The sequence below is a fragment of the Salmo salar genome, chromosome ssa18 (assembly GCF_905237065.1).
Source record: "Salmo salar chromosome ssa18, Ssal_v3.1, whole genome shotgun sequence".
Classification (NCBI taxonomy): Eukaryota; Metazoa; Chordata; class Actinopteri; order Salmoniformes; family Salmonidae; genus Salmo; species Salmo salar.
In genome coordinates, this window is record NC_059459.1 from 32,253,505 (window position 1) to 32,273,930 (window position 20,426).

The 20,426-nt window shown below is 42.5% G+C and overlaps 1 protein-coding gene across 2 annotated transcripts in view; it reads left to right on the forward strand.

Annotated features, from left to right (window-relative positions):
• Positions 1–20,426, forward strand: part of LOC106595966 (putative thiamine transporter SLC35F3) — a 201,708-nt gene that overhangs the window by 122,672 nt on the left and 58,610 nt on the right. For both annotated transcript variants that reach the window (XM_045701037.1, XM_045701038.1), the window contains 2 exons: positions 18,862–19,088; positions 19,225–19,346. In XM_045701037.1, the coding sequence (XP_045556993.1) occupies positions 18,862–19,088; positions 19,225–19,346 (349 nt within the window). The remainder of the gene's footprint in view (positions 1–18,861; positions 19,089–19,224; positions 19,347–20,426) is intronic.

The following is a 20,426-nucleotide window of genomic DNA, read 5'->3' on the forward strand; positions in this document are numbered from 1 at the left end:
CTATGGACGCGACCCAGTCGTTCAGTCTTTTTGTTCTGTATCTATGGACTCGACCCTGTCGTTCAGTCTTTTTGTTCTGTATCTATGGACTCGACCCTGTCGTTCAGTCTTTTTGTTCTGTGTCTATGGACTCGACCCTGTCGTTCAGTCTTTTTGTTCTGTATCTATGGACTCGACCCTGTCGTTCAGTCTTTTTGTTCTGTGTCTATGGACTCGACCCTGTCGTTCAGTCTTTTTGTTCTGTATCTATGGACGCGACCCTGTCGTTCAGTCTTTTTGTTCTGTATCTATGGACTCGACCCAGTCGTTCAGTCTTTTTGTTCTGTGTCTATGGACGCGACCCAGTCGTTCAGTCTTTTTGTTCTGTATCTATGGACGCGACCCAGTCGTTCAGTCTTTTTGTTCTGTATCTATGGACGCGACCCTGTCGTTCAGTCTTTTTGTTCTGTATCTATGGACTCGACCCTGTCGTTCAGTCTTTTTGTTCTGTATCTATGGACTCGACCCTGTCGTTCAGTCTTTTTGTTCTGTATCTATGGACTCGACCCTGTCGTTCAGTCTTTTTGTTCTGTATCTATGGATGCGACCCTGTCGTTCAGTCTTTTTGTTCTGTGTCTATGGACGCGACCCAGTCGTTCGTTCTAAATGTTCCATTGCCAACTACGGCTAACTTAGTCACGTCAAAAAGTGCAGCCAGAATAAGAGCAAAGTAGCTGCATTCATTTAAGCTGTTTTCTAGTGACATTTCTTTGGATACATCCATAACAATGAGCTAATGAGGCATGATTTCACCTGGCATAGAACATGTGCCCCCTCGTCAGGACACACTTTTGTTCAGAGGAGCTAGCCAACAACACAGCTAACACAATCACTTCAAACAGAAGCTGGAAAGACTGCAAACTAGCTGCACTTCATTTCATTTGACCTTTTTCAGTAGAATTCTTTTTGTTTAGATCCATAAAAATGATGCCAGCTGATTCATGATTTCGACTGGCTGAGAAACGCTGCCTGCCTGTCTGTCTCATCCCAACCATTACTATGGGACAGCTGGAGATCCAATTTGAATATTCAAACAATGTTGAAAATGTTGGAGGGACAGACAGCAAGGTTTATACAAACCTCTGCTGTTGAAAACTAAAGGTTAGTCTAAAAGAAATGGGATTTAATGTCTAGATGCTTTTTATAGTGGAGATCACGTTTATAAATTGCTTGGCTGGGCTGATGAGGCAGTGGATTGCGCAGTCAGATGGAACAGAATAAATAGGCATTTTAACATCATAGATTTAGCCGATGATAACTTGTGTGGAATAGAAACCGGCTGGAATGTGGTTTTAACCAATCAGCATTCAGGATTAGACGCACAGGTTGTATAACATTAGACAGTAACAGTGTCCAAATAAAACAAGGCAGTCTGCCTGACACTGAAAGTACTACTTAGAATGCATGCTTAATACATTGATTTATACTGTTGTATCTTAGAGTGGAGTTTGGAACAGACTGTATCCAAATAGGATTTAGTAGTATTCAAAGATATTACAGTATGGGGAGATTGTCACCATGGTTAGTATGAATAACATGACACAGTAACTGAGTCCAAATAAATCCAGTCCTGAAACTGATTCAGTTGATACACACTCACAATAGTTGATAATGTCACCATAGCACTACAGCACTGGAACTAAGTGTCCACAAAGTCTATTAAATACATCCAGGCTGACAGTGAATAAAGTGCTTAGCTCTGTCTCTGTCCCTGATTCTCCCAGGGTGTTGATTGGCTGGCTTGGCCCGTGGCTACGTTTGGAAGATTAAACTGTGCTGCAGTATGGACTCATGGCCGGGCACACACACACACATAGACAAGCGCACGCATGCTCACACACACACACACACACACACACACACACACACACACACACACACACACACACACACACACACACACACACACACACACACACACACACACACACACACACACACACACACACATAGACAAGCGCACACATGCTCTCACACACACACACACATAGACAAGCGCACGCATGCTCACACCCACACACACACACACACACACATAGACAAGTGAACGCATGCACGCACGCGTACACACACCACATGCACGCACGCGTACACACACACACACACACACAGTCTGCAGTAAGGAGTCAGTGGCCAGGGCCACAGGATGTGAGAAGGATGGAGGCCCAGGAAGGACAAACTGAGCAGAGTGGAGATGACCTTCAGCATGAAGACACAGAGACACTCACAGCTCAGAATAGAGACAGAGAAACACGACTCTCATCATCGTCGCTGTTGTGTGTGGAAAACTTTTATAAATATCTGTGTGTGTGTGTGTGTGTGTGTGTGTGTGTGTGTGTGTGTGTGTGTGTGTGTGTGTGTGTGTGTGTGTGTGTGTGTGTGTGTGTGTGTGTGTGTGTGTGTGTGTGTGTGTGTGTGTGTGTGTGTGCGTGCGTGCGTGCGTGTGTGTGTGTGTTCCCATTCTCTTAGCTGATTCATCATTTTATCCCTACAGCCCAGACGTTCTGTCAATCCAATGCCAAATCTTGTGTAGTGTCTCTGTCAGATCTAGAGCTTGGAATGGCAAACAAATATTACATCAGATTCATTTCCTCCATCATTCATCTACTTCAGCATGTAATCTAAACCATATTGTTTCAGTCAGGCAGTGATGATGAATAAAGAATCAGAGCGCGATAACAAGTTTATTGCTCATCAAACAATGCGATTTGCATAGCCTGCCTCTCCTCACTAATATAACACGGACTTGCCTACTGCAAGAGTTAAAGCCAATAGTATTTAATGTGCATCATCACAAAGTCTCAATAGAAGACTCTAAACACAGAATGGGTTGCTGGCCTTCTGCAGGCATTGAGGTCCATAGCAATCAGAGACTGTAATCTGTGTTGTAATGAAAGTAATGAACCAGCAAGGTCAAAGGCCGCAGCACTACAAATAAGGAAAGTCCCTTCCTAAATGAAGCTGTTTAGAGAGAAACTCTCTTGTCTCTCTCTCTCTCTCTCTCTCTCTCTCTCTCTCTCTCTCTCTCTCTCTCTCTCTCTCTCTCTCTCTCTCTCTCTCAATTCAATTCAATTCAAGGGGCTTTATTGTCATGGGAAACATATGTTTACATTGCCAAAGCAAGTGAAGTAGATAATAAACAAAAGTGAATTAAACAATAAAAATTAACAGTAAACATTACACTCACAGAGGTTCAAAAACAATAAAGACATTTCAAATGTCGTATTATGTATATATACAGTGTTGTAAAGATATGCAAATAGTTAAAGTACAAAAGGGAAAATAAATAAACATAAATATAGGTTGTATTTACAATGGTGTTTGTTCTTCACTTGTTGCCCTTTTCTTGTGGCATAAGGTCACAAATCTTTGTGCTGTGATGGCACACTGTGGTATTTCACCCAGTAGATATGGGAGTTTATCAAAATCGTGTTTGTTTTCGAATTATTTGTGGATCTGTGTAATCTGAGGAAAATATGTCTCTAATATGGTCATACATTTGGCAGGAGGTTAGGAAGTGCAGCTCAGTTTCCACCTTATTATGTGGGCAGTGTGCACATAGCCTGTCTTCTCTTGAGAGCCAGGTCTGCCTACTGCGGCCTTTCTCAATAGCACAGACTCTCAATAGAGTCTGTACATAGTCAAATATTTCCTTATTTTTGGGTCAGTCACAGTGGTCAGGTATTCTGCCACTGTGTACTCTCTGTTTAGGTCCATATAGCATTCTAGTCTGCTCTGTTTTTTTGTAATTTTTTTCCAATGTGTCAAGTAATTATCTTTTTGGTTTCTCATGATTTGGTTGGGTCTAATTGTGTTGCTGTCCTGGGGCTCTGTGGGGTGTGTTTGTGTTTGTGAACAGAGCCCCAGGAACAACTTGCTTAGTGGACTCTTCTCCAGGTTCATCTCTCTGTAGGTGATGGCTTTGTTATGGAAGGTTTGGGAATCACTTCCTTTTAGGTGGTTGTAGAATTTAACGGCTCTTATCTGGATTCTGCATAGAGTAGACATTTGACTTCTCTCTCTCTCGCGCTCTCTCTCTCTCTCTCTCTCTCTCTCTCTCTCTCTCTCTCTCTCTCTCTCACACTCACTCACTCACTCTCTCATCAGATGCTGAGTGGAACAGTAAGGAAAGAGTCACTTCTTAAATGAAAATGTCTCAGACATATCAATAGAATTAGCCTACTGGAATTGGTAAAGGCCCTCAGACTATTTGAGGGGCAATTTGGCTGCACCGTCATGGGTACAGTCAATATGGCTGACAGCTGACATGGGTACAGTCAATATGGCTGACAGCTGACATGGGTACACTCAATATGGCTGACAGCTGACATGGGTACACTCAATATGGCTGACAGCTGACATGGGTACACTCAATATGGCTGACAGCTGACATGGGTACACTCAATATGGCTGACAGCTGACATGGGTACACTCAATATGGCTGACAGCTGACATGGGTACACTCAATATGGCTGACAGCTGACATGGGTACAGTCAATATGGCTGAAAGCTGACATGGGTACACTCAATATGGCTGACAGCTGACATGGGTACACTCAATATGGCTGACATGGGTACACTCAATATGGCTGACAGCTGACATGGGTACACTCAATATGGCTGACAGCAATTCTAGAGTCCCAAATTAAGCCGCCTCAGATTCCCTTCCCAAATTAAGCTATTTCTGAAACTCACTTAGATAATACCTTTGATAATACACTGGTAGCTATACATGGTTATAACATCTACAGAAAAGACAGAAGTGCCAATGGGGGAGGTGTTGCGGTCTATATTCAGAGCCATATTCCTGTAAAGCTTAGAGAGGATCTCATGTTAAATACTGCTGAAGTAATATGGCTACAGGTTCATCTGCCTCACCTAAAGCCCATTCTTGTGGGAAGCTGCTATAGACCAAGTGCTAACAGTCAGTATCTGGATAATAATGTGTGAAATGCCTGATAATGTATATGATATCAACAGAGAGGTATATTTTCTGGGTGAAAGGATTGGACCCTTTTTTTCAATTTTCGCCTAAAATGACATATCCAAATCTAACTGCCTGTAGGTCAGGACCTGAAGCAAGGATTTGCATATTCTTAATACCATTTGAAAGGAAACACTTTGAAGTTTGTGAAATGAATGTAGGAGAATAATACACATTAGATCTGATAAAAGATAATGCAAAGAAGAAAAAAAGTGTTTTTTTTTCTTATTTTTCCCCGCCATCTTTGAAATGTAAGAGAAAGGCCATTAAATGACTTAGAACTCTAGGCGCAATTCAGATTTTGGCCACTAGATGACAGCAGTGTATGTGCAAGGTTTTTGACTGATCCAATGAACCATTGCATTTCTGTTCAAAATGTTGTATCATGTCTGCCCAAGTGTACATAATTGGTCAATACATACATTTTCAAGTACATAACTGTGCACTCTCCTCAAATAATAGCATGGTATGTTTTCACTGTAATAGCTACTGTAAATTGGACAATTAGATTAACAAGAATATAAGCTTTCTGCCCATATAAGATATGTCTATGTCCTGGGAAATGTTCTTGTTACTTACAACATCATGCTAATCACATTAGCGCACATTAGCTCAACCGTCCCGAGGGTGGGACACCGATCTGTAGAAATCCATAAGAGGTTTTTAAGCTACACAAATGTAATAGTTTTGCATTCTCTTGTACACACCAAGATGTACCTCCCCACACAACATGTCTGTGCTCTTTCTTAATGAGGGAGATGTCACGGAACACGGACACGTCACCGGATGTCATCAGAGGTATGTTTTCTTTTCACCAGTGATCTAGAATGGTTAAACGTTGTACTTAATGTTCTATAAGGTGTTCATTCAAACTCTGAAAAAGAGTGATACTCTCAAAGGTGTGTTTAATGCTCTTTATACATTTGATAGCAAGGCACTGCACGGGTGACCTAGCCACCAAAACAACATCAAATCAACCTTGTATCCATTGCAGGTTTTTTTTATTTAACCAGGTCAGTTAAGAACAAATCCTTATTTAGAACAACGACCTACCAGCGAACAGTGGGTTAACTGCCTTATTCAGGGGCAGAACAACGGATTTTTACCTTGTCAGCTGGGGGATTCAATCCAGCAACCTTTTGGTTACTGGCCCAACACTCTAACCACTAGGCTACCTGCCCATTATTACCAGACTATGAGATGGGCGTATCTCTCAGGTTTACCTGAGAACACAGGGTACACAATCTGGGAGAAACATGCAGAGGTACACCAGAGGAGAAAACGAGTAAGCCTTTTTCATCAAGCACCATCCGTGTAACACTAGGTTTATTAGTCCTGTATTACTCCTGGTCCTGTATTACTCCTGGTCCTGTATTACTCCTGGTCCTGTATTACTCCTGGTCCTGTATTACTCCTGGTCCTGTATTACTCCTGGTCCTGTATTACTCCTGGTCCTGTATTACTCCTGGTCCTGTATTACTCCTGGTCCTTACTCCTGGTCCTGTATTACTCCTGGTCCTGTATTACTCCTGGTCCTGTATTACTCCTGGTCCTGTATTACTCCTGGTCCTTACTCCTGGTCCTGTATTACTCCTGGTCCTGTATTACTCCTGGTCCTGTATTACTCCTGGTCCTTTATTACTCCTGGTCCTGTATTACTCCTGGTCCTGTGTTACTCCTGGTCCTGTGTTACTCCTGGTCCTGTATTACTCCTGGTCCTGTATTACTCCTGGTCCTGTATTACTCCTGGTCCTGTGTTACTCCTGGTCCTGTATTACTCCTGGTCCTTACTCCTGGTCCTTTATTACTCCTGGTCCTGTATTACTCCTGGTCCTATTACTCCTGGTCCTGTATTACTCCTGGTCCTGTATTACTCTTGGTCCATGGAATACAAAGGTCCTGTATTACTCCTGGTCCTGTATTACTCCTGGTCCTGTATTACTCCTGGTCCTGTGTTACTCCTGGTCCTGTATTACTCCTGGTCCTGTATTACTCCTGGTCCTTGGAATACAACGGTCCTGTATTACTCCTGGTCCTTGGAATACAACGGTCCTGTATTACTCCTGGTCCTTGGAATACAACGGTCCTGTATTACTCCTGGTCCTGTATTACTCCTGGTCCTGTATTACTCCTGGTCCTGTGTTACTCCTGGTCCTGTATTACTCCTGGTCCTGTATTACTCCTGGTCCTTGGAATACAACGGTCCTGTATTACTCCTGGTCCTGTATTACTCCTGGTCCTTGGAATACAAAGGTCCTGTATTACTCCTGGTCCTGTATTACTCCTGGTCCTTGGAATACAACGGGCCTGTATTACTCCTGGTCCTGTATTACTGCTGGTCCTGTATTACTCCTGGTCCTTGGAATACAACGGTCCTGTATTACTCCTGGTCCTTGGAATACAACGGTCACACATGGCCCTTTTGCATGTTTCAAGTTATATATTTAAGTCTAGAATAGTAGAATGAAAACAGGCATTGAATTCCAACCACCTGGTCTAGAGTGGCTGATATAGCCCTGTAGTTCCATTAATCACCTGGTCTAGAGTGGCTGATATAGCCCTGTAGTTCCATTAATCACCTGGTCTAGAGTGGCTGTTATAGCCCTGTAGTTCCATTAATCACCTGGTCTAGAGTGGCCGATATAGCCCTGTAGTTCCATTAATCACCTGGTCTAGAGTGGCTGATATAGCCCTGTAGTTCCATTAATCACCTGGTCTAGAGTGGCTGATATAGCCCTGTAGTTCCATTAATCACCTGGTCTAGAGTGGCTGATATAGCCCCTGTAGTTCTATTAATCACCTGGTCTAGAGTGGCTGATATAGCCCTGTAGTTCCATTAATCACCTGGTCTAGAGTGGCTGATATAGCCCCTGTAGTTCCATGAATCACCTGGTCTAGAGTGGCTGATATAGCCCTGTAGTTCTATTAATCACCTGGTCTAGAGTGGCTGATATAGCCCTGTAGTTCCATTAATCACCTGGTCTAGAGTGGCTGATATAGCCCTGTAGTTCCATTAATCACCTGGTCTAGAGTGGCTGATATAGCCCTGTAGTTCCATTAATCACCTGGTCTAGAGTGGCTGATATAGCCCTGTAGTTCTATTAATCACCTGGTCTAGAGTGGCTGATATAGCCCTGTAGTTCCATTAATCACCTGGTCTAGAGTGGCTGATATAGCCCTGTAGTTCTATTAATCACCTGGTCTAGAGTGGCTGATATAGCCCTGTAGTTCCATTAATCACCTGGTCTAGAGTGGCTGATATAGCCCTGTAGTTCTATTAATCACCTGGTCTAGAGTGGCTGATATAGCCCTGTAGTTCTATTAATCACCTGGTCTAGAGTGGCTGATATAGCCCTGTAGTTCCATTAATCACCTGGTCTAGAGTGGCTGTTATAGCCCTGTAGTTCTATTAATCACCTGGTCTAGAGTGGCTGATATAGCCCTGTAGTTCCATTAATCACCTGGTCTAGAGTGGCTGATATAGCCCTGTAGTTCTATTAATCACCTGTTCTAGAGTGGCTGATATAGCCCTGTAGTTATATTAATCACCTGGTCTAGAGTGGCTGATATAGCCCTGTAGTTCTATTAATCACCTAGTCTAGAGTGGCTGATATAGCCCTGTAGTTCTTTTAATCACCTGGTCTATTGTGGCTGATATAGCCCTGTAGTTCCATGAATCACCTGGTCTAGAGTGGCTGTTATAGCCCTGTAGTTCTATTAATCACCTGGTCTAGAGTGGCTGATATAGCCCTGTAGTTCCATTAATCACCTGGTCTAGAGTGGCTGATATAGCCCTGTAGTTCTATTAATCACCTGGTCTAGAGTGGCTGATATAGCCCTGTAGTTCTATTAATCACCTGGTCTAGAGTGGCTGATATAGCCCTGTAGTGCCATTAAACACTCATTGCCTCTATCAGAACTGCGTTGACTTTTATTCACTGAAAATAACAGTAATCATGAGCTAGGTACACGTTTTGGCAAAAATTCTGTTTCCTATCCATTCCTGTAGCTCTGCGCACTGACAGTATCACATGCATATCTCGTTTGATTATAATGACCATTGGGTAGGTGTTTTGGCGCGTACACTACCAGTCAAAAGTTTGGACACACCTACTGTTTCAATAATGTTTCTTAATTTTTACTATTTTCTACATTGTAGAATAATAGTGAAGACATCAAAACTATGAAATAACACATATGGAATCATGTAGTAACCAAAAAAGTGTTAAACAAATCAAAATATATTTTTGATTTTAGATTCTTCAAAGTAGCCACCCTTTGCCTTGATGACAGCTTTGCACACTCTTGGCATTCTCTCAACCAGCTTCATGAGGAATGCTTTTCCAACAGTCTTGAAGGAGTTCCCACATATGCTGAGCACTTGTTGGCTGCTTTTCCTTCATCCCAAACAATTTCAATTGGGTTGAGGTCAGGTGATTGTGGAGGCCAGGTCATCTGATGCAGCACTCCATCACTCTCCGTCTTGGTCAAATAGCCCTTACACAGCCTGGAAGTGTGTTGGGTCATAGTCCTGTTGAAAAATAAATGATAGTCCCACTAAGCGGAAACCAGATGGGATGGCGTATTGCTGCAGAATGCTGTGGTATCCATGCTGGTTAAGTGTGCCTTGAATTCTAAATAAATCACAGACACTTTCACCAGGAAAGCACCATCACACCTCCTCCTCCATGCACGGTGGGAACCACTCATGCTGAGATCATCTGCTCAACTACTCTGTGTCTCACAAAGGCACGGCGGTTGGAACCAAAAATCTCACATTTGGACTCATCAGACCAAAGGACAGATTTCCACCGGTCTAATGTCCATTGCTCGTGTTTCTTGGCCCAAGCAAGTCTCTTCTTCTTCTTCTTGGTGACCTTTAGTAGTGGTTTCTTTGCAGAAATTCAACCATGAAGGCCTGATTCACACTGTCTCCTCTGAACAGTTGATGTTTAGATGTGTGTATTACTTGAACTCTGTGAAGCATTTATTTGAGCTGCAATCTGAGGTGCAGTTAACTCTAATGAACTTATCCTCTGCAGCAGAGGTAACTCTGGGTCTTCCTTTCCTGTAGCGGTCCTCATGAGTGCTAGTTTCATCATAGTGCTTGATGGTTTTTGCAACTGCACTTGAAGAAACTTTCAAAGTTCTTGACATTTTCCGGATTGACTGAGCTTCATGTCTTGAAGTAATGATGGACTGTCATTTGTCTTTGCTTATTTGAGCTGTTCTTGCCATAATATGGACTTGGTCTTTTACCAAATAGGGCTATCTTCTGGCACACCTGTTAATAATTTTTATTTTTTATTAACTAGGCAAGTTAGTTAAGAACAAATTCTTATTTACAATGACAGCCTACTCCAGCCAAACCCCAGTGACGCTGGGCCAATTGTGCACCACCCTATGGAACTCGCAATCACGGCCAGTTGTGACACAGCCTTGATTTGAACCAGGTACTGACGCCTCTTGCACTGAGATGCAGTGCCTTAAACCGCTGCACCACTCAGGAGCCCAAATGCATTCCAGGTGACTACCTCATGAAGCTGGTGGAGAGAATGCCAAGAGTGTGCAAAGCTATCATCAAGGGAAAGGGTGACTAGTTTGAAGAATCTAAAATATAAAATATATTTTGATTTGTTTAACACTTTTCTGGTTACTAAATGATTCCATATGTGTTATTTTATAGTTTTGATGTCTTCAATATTATTCTACAATGTAGAAAACATTGAAAATGTGACTATTTTCACAATAGTCCAATAATTTCATACGATATCAAAAACTACAATCAAGGTAAGAATGATAAATGTCAAAGGTTGGAATTCCCCTTGAATATCTCTCAATCTGGGTTTGGTGAGGCTTTAAAGTGAAGTTCAGACTTGAGTTGTATGAATATGCATGACTTGAGTCTGATGCATTTGTTTACTGTGTTCTAATGTTTTCTTTGTTTTTTGCTTCTAGCTGCACAGTGGAGAGTGCTTGCCGAGGATGAGAGAGACATTTGGACGTGAGCTAATGTTGACCTGATTAGCAATGCGGAGGATGGCCTGCAAAATGACAAACCAGTGTGGCTTTGTCAACTACTACAGAGCCGCTTGGAGAGGGACCAGAGCTACTTGGCAAGCCACACCACACGGATCATATCTGGGGAGTTTTCATCAAGGCAACCTAGATTCCACGGACCCCTCAACGCTATAGCAAAACAGTAACCCAAATGAAGGCTCGCTCTGGGCCAAGCGCTGGAAAACAGTAACCCAAATGAAGGCTCGCTCTGGGCCAAGCGCTGGAAAACAGTAACCCAAATGAAGGCTCGCTCTGGGCCAAGCGCTGGAAAACAGTAACCCAAATGAAGGCTCGCTCTGGGCCAAGCGCTGGAAAACAGTAACCCAAATGAAGGCTCGCTCTGGGCCAAGCGCTGGAAAACAGTAACCCAAATGAAGGCTCGCTCTGGGCCAAGCGCTGGAAAACAGTAACCCAAATGAAGGCTCGCTCTGGGCCAAGCGCTGGAAAACAGTAACCCAAATGAAGGCTCGCTCTGGGCCAAGCGCTGGAAAACAGTAACCCAAATGAAGGCTCGCTCTGGGCCAAGCGCTGGAAAAAGTGGTGGTTGAATATTATTTCTGAAGATGTGTGATATTAAAAATAAAAATCATTAAAAGTGATTTATTCATTCATTCATTCATAATTCACTGTAATGAATTAATGTAATAATAAATTGTGTTTTTAATATACCAGTGACAGTCACTATGGCAAGCTAGCAATGACAAGCATTAGCATTTGGTGGGGTGAATAAGCATGCTCAACCTACCGACCGAGATTTACTGCAACTGACGTCAAAGGCACTGTCCTTTCAAGACTTGTCCTGGTAAGTGTGTGGACATGTGTGCTAGTTTCTGGGGATTTACTGAACCATTACCAGACATATACACATCCGTGTACATCCGCGCACATAAAGTCTTTGTTATCGGAGAGGAATGGGACGTGTACAAGGCCAAACACGGCTGGACACATGACAGCAAATTTCCAGAAATTGTATGTTTTCGGAATCGTGCACTGGAATGTTGTGCCTTTTCATGCAGTAAATTATGGATCATGCTGTCATACTGTTGTGACAGATGCGGACTCATACTGTTCTCTTGGATATAATATTAAATATGCAAAACAGGACATCAATTAATGTAGGAGCCTTTCTAAAAGCAGTATAAGACCTATAACAAGATTACAGTTTGACAGACCTTGCAGCTGTCCTACGTTATGAAGAATATGTTTTGATCCTCTTCTCAGAGGGCAACAGTTTGTGTCACTCTTAATTGCATAAAGTATTGATTTGAGATTAAATTTCACACCAGAAAAAAGGTTCCAAAGGGGTTCTTCGGCTGCCCCGCATGCTGTCCGCCCAATCAAAGGACCAGAGGATGAATCTAGTTGTAACGACCATCGTCGCAATGAGACCAAGGTGCAGCGGAGGATGTGTTCATCATAAAGGATTTTAATAAACGAATTAACACTACAAACAAAACACGAAAAGAAACGACAGCCAAACAGTCCTGTCAGGATTAACACAAACCTAGACAGAAAATAATCACCCACAAACCCCAAAGGAAAAACAGGCTGCCTATGTATGACTCTCAATCAGCAACAACGATCTACAGCTGTTCCTGATTGAGAGCCACACACGGCCAAACCAAAGAAACAAACCAACATAGAAAAATAAACGTAGAACTCCCACCCATGTAACACCCTGGCCTAACCAAAATAGAGAACAAAAAAACCCTCTCTATGGCCAGGGCGTTTCACTAGTACTGAAATCATAAGCTACAGCTAGCTAGCACTGCAGTGCATAACATGTGGTGAGTAGTTGACTCAAAGAGAAAGAAATACAATAGTTGAACAGTTTTTAACAATTTAATTTCTTCAAAAATTAAGGAGAAGCAGCAGAGAGCGAGAGAAAGCTAGCTATATTTTACTGTATTTTTTAAACTTTCACTTTGCAGCTAGCTAATTTAACCTCCTCAAACACCCGACTCAAACAGTGAGGAATGCTATTTATGTTAGCTAGCAGACTAAGGCTATCCAACACTGGAACTCTTCTAAGTCAAGGTAAACTTTCGGTTTTAGTAATTTATTGCCACCAGGGCCCGCTGGTGTAACTGCTAAACTGCTTGCTGTACACTGTACTGCATGACTGTAGCAGGTTTACTAACACATTAGTTCTAGTAGCTAATATGGTGACATTTATGGTATGAAGGTTTAGGTTGGATTTTTTTTTTGCCTGGTCACAGACAGCTGTTGTGTTGTACACTGAAGACCACAAGCGAAGGGAAAAGGTGAGAGGAGGAGAGCGCGTAGATGCCACAAGGAATAATGCAACGAGTAAAGTGATGATGCTGTTTGTTTGTGGCTGTTAATGAAAGTGAACTGCGTGTGCAGGTGATCAGGGGTGATTTCATTCCGGCTACGGAACAAAACAGGGATCAACCTACCTGAATTTGTCCAATAGAAACTCTTATTTGTAACTGTTTGGACTAATGATTCCACCCCAGATCAGCTAGATGCAGGCTAGAGTGTACAAGGTGTTATTGAATGTGTCAATGTCTGTCACCTTGATTACTCCAATTTGTCTCTCAACCTGTGAACCTACTGTACATTCTAAACTTTCATTCGTAGGCTAGGTTGTAGCAACCTCGTGATGGGTACAAGGAACATTCGAGCATCATATAGTATCCTAAACCTGTCCATGTTACATTGAACTGGCTGAATGGAATATGAATGACTGTCATCTAATATGCTGTAATAGAAATAAGGTCATGCTCATAAAACAATTGTCCTCCCTAATCTTAAACAGCACGGACCCCCACTGGTGTAGGCCTATTGAAACAAACTGACATTCTGTTAATTGGCTATTTCACACATGAATACAGATTCAATATTGAGTTACAGACATTTACAGTACATGACTAGAGTATCTAATGTTGGTACAGTACTGCAGTATCTTTCTAATGTTCTTTCTTTTGACATTAGTCAATAGGTAATGTGATTAGTGAGAAGGTAAGTCCTGGTTTCAAGCTGCCTTGACAGAAGTTATATAATGTTCTTGTGTTTCCAAGACTGCATGAGGAGGAGTACAATTCTGTAGCTAACGGCTGGAGATGAGTAGGCATTAGCTTCCCTGTGGCACCCACACACACACACACACACACACACACAGCACACGTCGTTATCTTTAGAGGGAAAACACCATTAGGGAAATCCCTCATGTTAATGTGATGGCGACAAAGCCACGCAAAAAGCCGGAGAAGGCAGGTGCTCGATGCAGATAGATGATAGCTATGGTTATGAAACAACGTAACATGGTGAACCATAAGGGATCTTCTCTTGTTCTATTATCTTTGGATTCGTTGTTATTATGTTACGTTATTCTGGGTGCTTGCTGTAGTCTTGGCCCTTACTAGCGCTCTGTGAGTGTGTGTGTGTGTGTGTCTTGGGGGTGTTTGGCTCTGCACATTAGCAGGTCTAAAGTGGAGAACATCTTTCACTTTGGATGTGTGTTAACTACAGACTGTATGTATATAGTCCTGTTGGTGATGCTATAGCCCTGTTGGTGATGCTATAGTCCTGTTGGTGATGCTATTGTCCTGTTGGTGATGCTATTGTCCTGTTGGTGATGCTATAGTCCTGTTGGTGATGCTATAGCCCTGTTGGTGATGCTATAGCCCTGTTGGTGATGCTATTGTCCTGTTGGTGATGCTATAGCCCTGTTGGTGATGCTATAGCCCTGTTGGTGATGCTATAGCCCTGTTGGTGATGCTATAGCCCTGTTGGTGATGCTATTGTCCTGTTGGTGATGCTATAGTCCTGTTGGTGATGCTATTGTCCTGTTGGTGATGCTATAGTCCTGTTGGTGATGCTATTGTCCTGTTGGTGATGCTATTGTCCTGTTGGTGATGCTATTGTCCTGTTGGTGATGCTATTGCCCTGTTGGTGATGCTATTGTCCTGTTGGTGATGCTATTGTCCTGTTGGTGATGCTATTGTCCTGTTGGTGATGCTATTGTCCTGTTGGTGATGCTATAGTCCTGTTGGTGATGCTATTGTCCTGTTGGTGATGCTATTGCCCTGTTGGTGATGCTATAGTCCTGTTGGTGATGCTATTGTCCTGTTGGTGATGCTATTGCCCTGTTGGTGATGCTATAGTCCTGTTGGTGATGCTATTGTCCTGTTGGTGATGCTATTGCCCTGTTGGTGATGCTATAGTCCTGTTGGTGATGCTATAGTCCTGTTGGTGATGCTATTGTCCTGTTGGTGATGCTATTGTCCTGTTGGTGATGCTATTGCCCTGTTGGTGATGCTATTGTCCTGTTGGTGATGCTATTGCCCTGTTGGTGATGCTATTGTCCTGTTGGTGATGCTATTGTCCTGTTGGTGATGCTATTGCCCTGTTGGTGATGCTATAGTCCTGTTGGTGATGCTATTGTCCTGTTGGTGATGCTATAGCTCTGTTGGTGATGCTATTGTCCTGTTGGTGATGCTATAGCTCTGTTGGTGATGCTATTGTCCTGTTGGTGATGCTATAGCCCTGTTGGTGATGCTATAGCTCTGTTGGTGATGCTATTGTCCTGTTGGTGATGCTATTGCCCTGTTGGTGATGCTATTGTCCTGTTGGTGATGCTATTGCCCTGTTGGTGATGCTATTGTCCTGTTGGTGATGCTATTGCCCTGTTAGTGATGCTATAATATTTTTGTATGGCTCTAGAAGAGAGCCAGTATGTCCAATAATCTCTGTGTGTTTTCAAGTACCTACGTTTTGTCTGCACACACGTTTTCTCTAAAACATGAATCACTTCTTCAAAGTCACAGTCAAACAAAGTCAGTCCTGACATGTCCCAGACAGACAGAATGATGGAAGAGACGTGAATGAGGTGTGTGTGTTTGTGTTTCTGTCTGTTTGTTTCTCTGTGTGTGTGTGTGTGTGCGTGTGCGTGTGCGTGTACGTGTGTGTGTGTCATTGTAAGTCAAGAGGCAGAGACTCCTGAGTAGAAGTCGTCTCAGATTGGGTATCAGCCCCTGCCCTCTCCTGTCCTCTGTTTGGCTGCAGACTGACTGCCAGACACACACACACACACACAGACACACACACAGAGACACACACAGAGACACACACACACACACACACACACACACACACACACACACACACTCGAACACCAGATTTTGTGTAATAGATTTTGTCTGAGTTCAGTTAAACTGTAAACGACCTGAAATAGACATAAATTACATCAAATGAAGGAATATTCAGTGGAGGATGAAACATGTTGTGTGGACATAGATACTGTAAGCTGTAATAGGGTATTGTATGAAGAATGTGTTGACATTGTGTGAATGACCTGAATTTATTGAAAGCGACTTAGGCTACTTCAGATTATCGAAGATTCAGTGTGGATAATGGATAAGAACAGTCATAATAGCTTATTGAATTGAAAAATGCAATAAAGTTTTACAGTTGTCTCTTAAAATGTAATCTCAATATATTTTAACATCTGTAGGATTTAGCAGTTATGGGTCTCTGATGCCATGTGACACCTTTAACCTCCCTGGGCAAGGTGGGACGTTTGCGTCCCACCTAGTCAACAGCCAGTGGAATCGTGTGGCGCGAAGTACAAATAGCTCATAAATGCTATAACTTCAATTTCTCAAACATATGACTATTTTACACCATTTTAAAGACAAGACTCGTTAATCTAACCACACTGTCCGATTTCAAAAAGGCTTTACAGCGAAAGCAAAACATTAGATTATGTCAGGAGAGTACCCTGCCAAAAATAATCACACAGCCATTTTCAAAGCATGCATATATGTCACAAAAACCAAAACCACAGCTAAATGCAGCACTAACCTTTGATGATCTTCATCAGATGACACTCCTAGGACATTATGTTATACAATACATGCATGTTTTGTTCAATCAAGTTCATATTTATATCAAAAACCAGCTTTTTACATTAGCATGTGATGTTCAGAACTAGCATACCCACCGCAAACTTCCGGTGAATTTACTTAATTACTCACGATTAACGTTCACAAAATACATAACAATTATTTTAAGAATTATAGATACAGAACTCCTTAATGCAATCGCGGTGTCAGATTTTAAAATAGCTTTTCGGCGAAAGCACATTTTGCAATATTCTGAGTAGATAGCCCGGCCATCACGGCTAGCTAATTTGACACCCACCAAGTTTGGCCTTCACCAAACTCAGATTTACTATAAGAAAAATTGGATTACCTTTGCTGTTCTTTGTCAGAATGCACTCCCAGGACTTCTGCTTCAACAAGAAATGTTGTTTTGGTTTGAAATAATCCATAGTTATATTGAAATAGCTCCGTTTTGTTCATGCGTTCAAGTAACTATCCGAAGGGTGACGCGCGGGCGCATTTCGTGACAAAGAAATTCAAAATATTCCATTACCGTACTTCGAAGCATGTCAAACGCTGTTTAAAATCAATTTTTATGCGATTTTTCTCGTAAAATAGCAATAATATTCCAACCGGGCGACGTTGTATTCGTTCAAAGAGAGAAAGAAAAACATGGAGTCGTCTCGTGCACGCGCGCTCCAGTGTCAGTGTTCTCTGCCTGACCACTCACAAAATCTCCTGCTTTTTTTCGCCCAGAGACTGCAGAGCTCTCATTCCACTTTCTGGCGCCTTCTGAGAGCCAATGAAAGCCTTAGAAAATGTCACGTTACAGCAGAGATGCTGTATTTTTGATAGAGATGCCCTAGAAGGACAACAACAGACAGGGCACTTCCTGCATGGAATCTTCTCAGGTTTTTGCCTGCTATATGAGTTCTGTTATACTCACAGACACCATTCAAACAGTTTTAGAAACTTTAGAATGTTTTCTATCCAAATCTACTAATTATATGCATATTCCCGTTTCTGGGTAAGAGTAGTAAACAGTTTAAATCGGTTACGTTTTTTATCCGGCCGTGAAAATACTGCCCCCTAGCCCCAACAGGTTAATTCTAATTCTAGTTCCCCAGAAAATCTCTACCCTGGTCTCATGCGGTAGTGCTGTAGACAACTCTTCTAAATCTCTATTCTGGTCTCATATTGTAGTGCTGTTGACAACTCTTCTAAATCTCTACCCTGATCTCATACTGTAGTGATGTAGACAGCTCTTCTAAATCTCTACCCTGCTCTCATACTGTAGTGATATTGACAACTCTTCTAAACCTCTACCCTGGTCTCATATTGTAGTGATATTGACAACTCTTCTAAATCTCTACCCTGGTCTGATACTGTAGTGATGTAAACAACTCTTCTAAATCACTACCCTGGTCTCATACTGTAGTGATGTAGACAACTCTTCTAAATCTCTACCCTGGTCTCATACTGTAGTGATGTAGACATCTCTTCTAAATCACTACCCTGGTCTCATATTGTAGTGCTGTGGACAACTCTTCTAAATGTCTACCCTGGTCTCATACTGTAGTGATGTAGACAGCTCTTCTAAATCACTACCCTGGTCTGATACTGTAGTGATGTAGACAACTCTTCTAAATCTCTACCCTGGTCTCATACTGTAGTGCTGCAGACAACTCTTCTAAATCTCTACCCTGGTCTCATACTGTAGTGATGTAGACAGCTCTTCTAAATCTCTACCCTGGTCTCATATTGTAGTGATATAGACAACTCTTCTAAATCTCTACCCTGGTCTCATATTGTAGTGATGTAGACAACTCTTCTAAATCTCTACCCTGGTCTCATACTGTAGTGATGTAGACAACTCTTCTAAATCTCTACTCTGCTCTCATAGTTTACTACTGTTTTCTTTGTGTTCAGGAGAAGACCGTCCCAGGGAGAATGTGGTGGGCAGCACAGCAGACGGCCAGGCGGCAAACGGCGGGGCGCCGGGGGCGGAGTCTGCTACGGGGAGGTGGAGACTTCATTGCTGCATCAAAATCACGGCCGTACAGGTGCGGAAGGCGCTGTGGGGCGTTGCCATGGTGATGTGTGTGTGCTCATCGTGGGCGGGGTCCACCCAGCTGGCCAAGCTCACCTTTCAGCAGGTAAAGAACCTGACGAAGTTGCATACTGAACACACACACACACAAACTCAGATTGACACGATCCACCACAGTGCTAGCGAGTGCCAGGTGAAACCTGTTAATAAGAATGTTAAAGTCATTTGTTTTGGATACCCAGTTTGACGCTCCCTTCACCCTCACCTGGTTCGCCACCACCTGGAACTGCCTGTTCTTCCCCCTCTACTACATCGGACACCTGTGTAAGAGCCCTGAGAGACAGACCCCCAGACAGAGGTTCAGGTAATCAATCAATCAATGCAATGTATTTATACTGTTTACATGAACTGTTGTCCTAAAGGTTTAACAAAGGACACCAGGGGACAAAGAAGGAGTGAAAACTATTTCAGACTGCATTGAGAGGCATAGCAGAGTATCATGGAAACCCAAATGTAGCCTTGTTGTAATATAATATGCCATTTTAGCAAGTTTATACATCATAATGGTGGCTCTGGTGTTTCATGATGGCTCTGGGATTAATATTACCTCTGGTTGTCTAAAAGTGGAGCTAGAAAGTCATTACTTTCCTAAGTTAGGTGGGAGGTATAGTGTGTTGAACTGCAGCAGTCTCTAGTTGGATAAAAGCCTGTGCCTACAGTTAGATCAGCTTAGTCACATGACGTGCTCTTCCTCTGAGAGGAATCCCTTATCTCTACAACCCACTGGGCTGCTGCTGCACACACATAGAACTGTGTCTGTGAGTGCGTTGTGTGTGTGCAAGAGTTTGTGTGTGTGCATACATGCCTGCATGCCTGTGAGTGCTTCCAGTCGTGCGCTCGTGCTCGTACGTATGTGTCTGTGCATGCTTGCATGTGTGTGCGTGTTTGTCAGAGCTTCTAAGAGTGCTTATGCAAGGATCTGGTTCTGGGCTCTCCCTGCTCCCCTGGCTCTGACTGTGTGGCCTGCATACTGAACAGCCTTTATAATGTTAGCTTACTAACACAGCCTTTATAATGTTAGCTTACTAACACAGCCTTTATAATGTTAGCTTACTAACACAGCCTTTATAATGTTAGCTTACTAACACAGCCTTTATAATGTTAGCTTACTAACACAGCCTTTATAATGTTAGCTTACTAACACAGCCTTTATAATGTTAGCTTACTAACACAGCCTTTATAATGTTAGCTTACTAACACAGCCTTTATAATGTTAGCTTACTAACACAGCCTTTATAATGTTAGCTTTCTAACACAGCCTTTATAATGTTAGCTTTCTAACACAGCCTTTATAATGTTAGCTTACTAACACAGCCTTTATAATGTTAGCTTACTAACACAGCCTTTATAATGTTAGCTTTCTAACACAGCCTTTATAATGTTA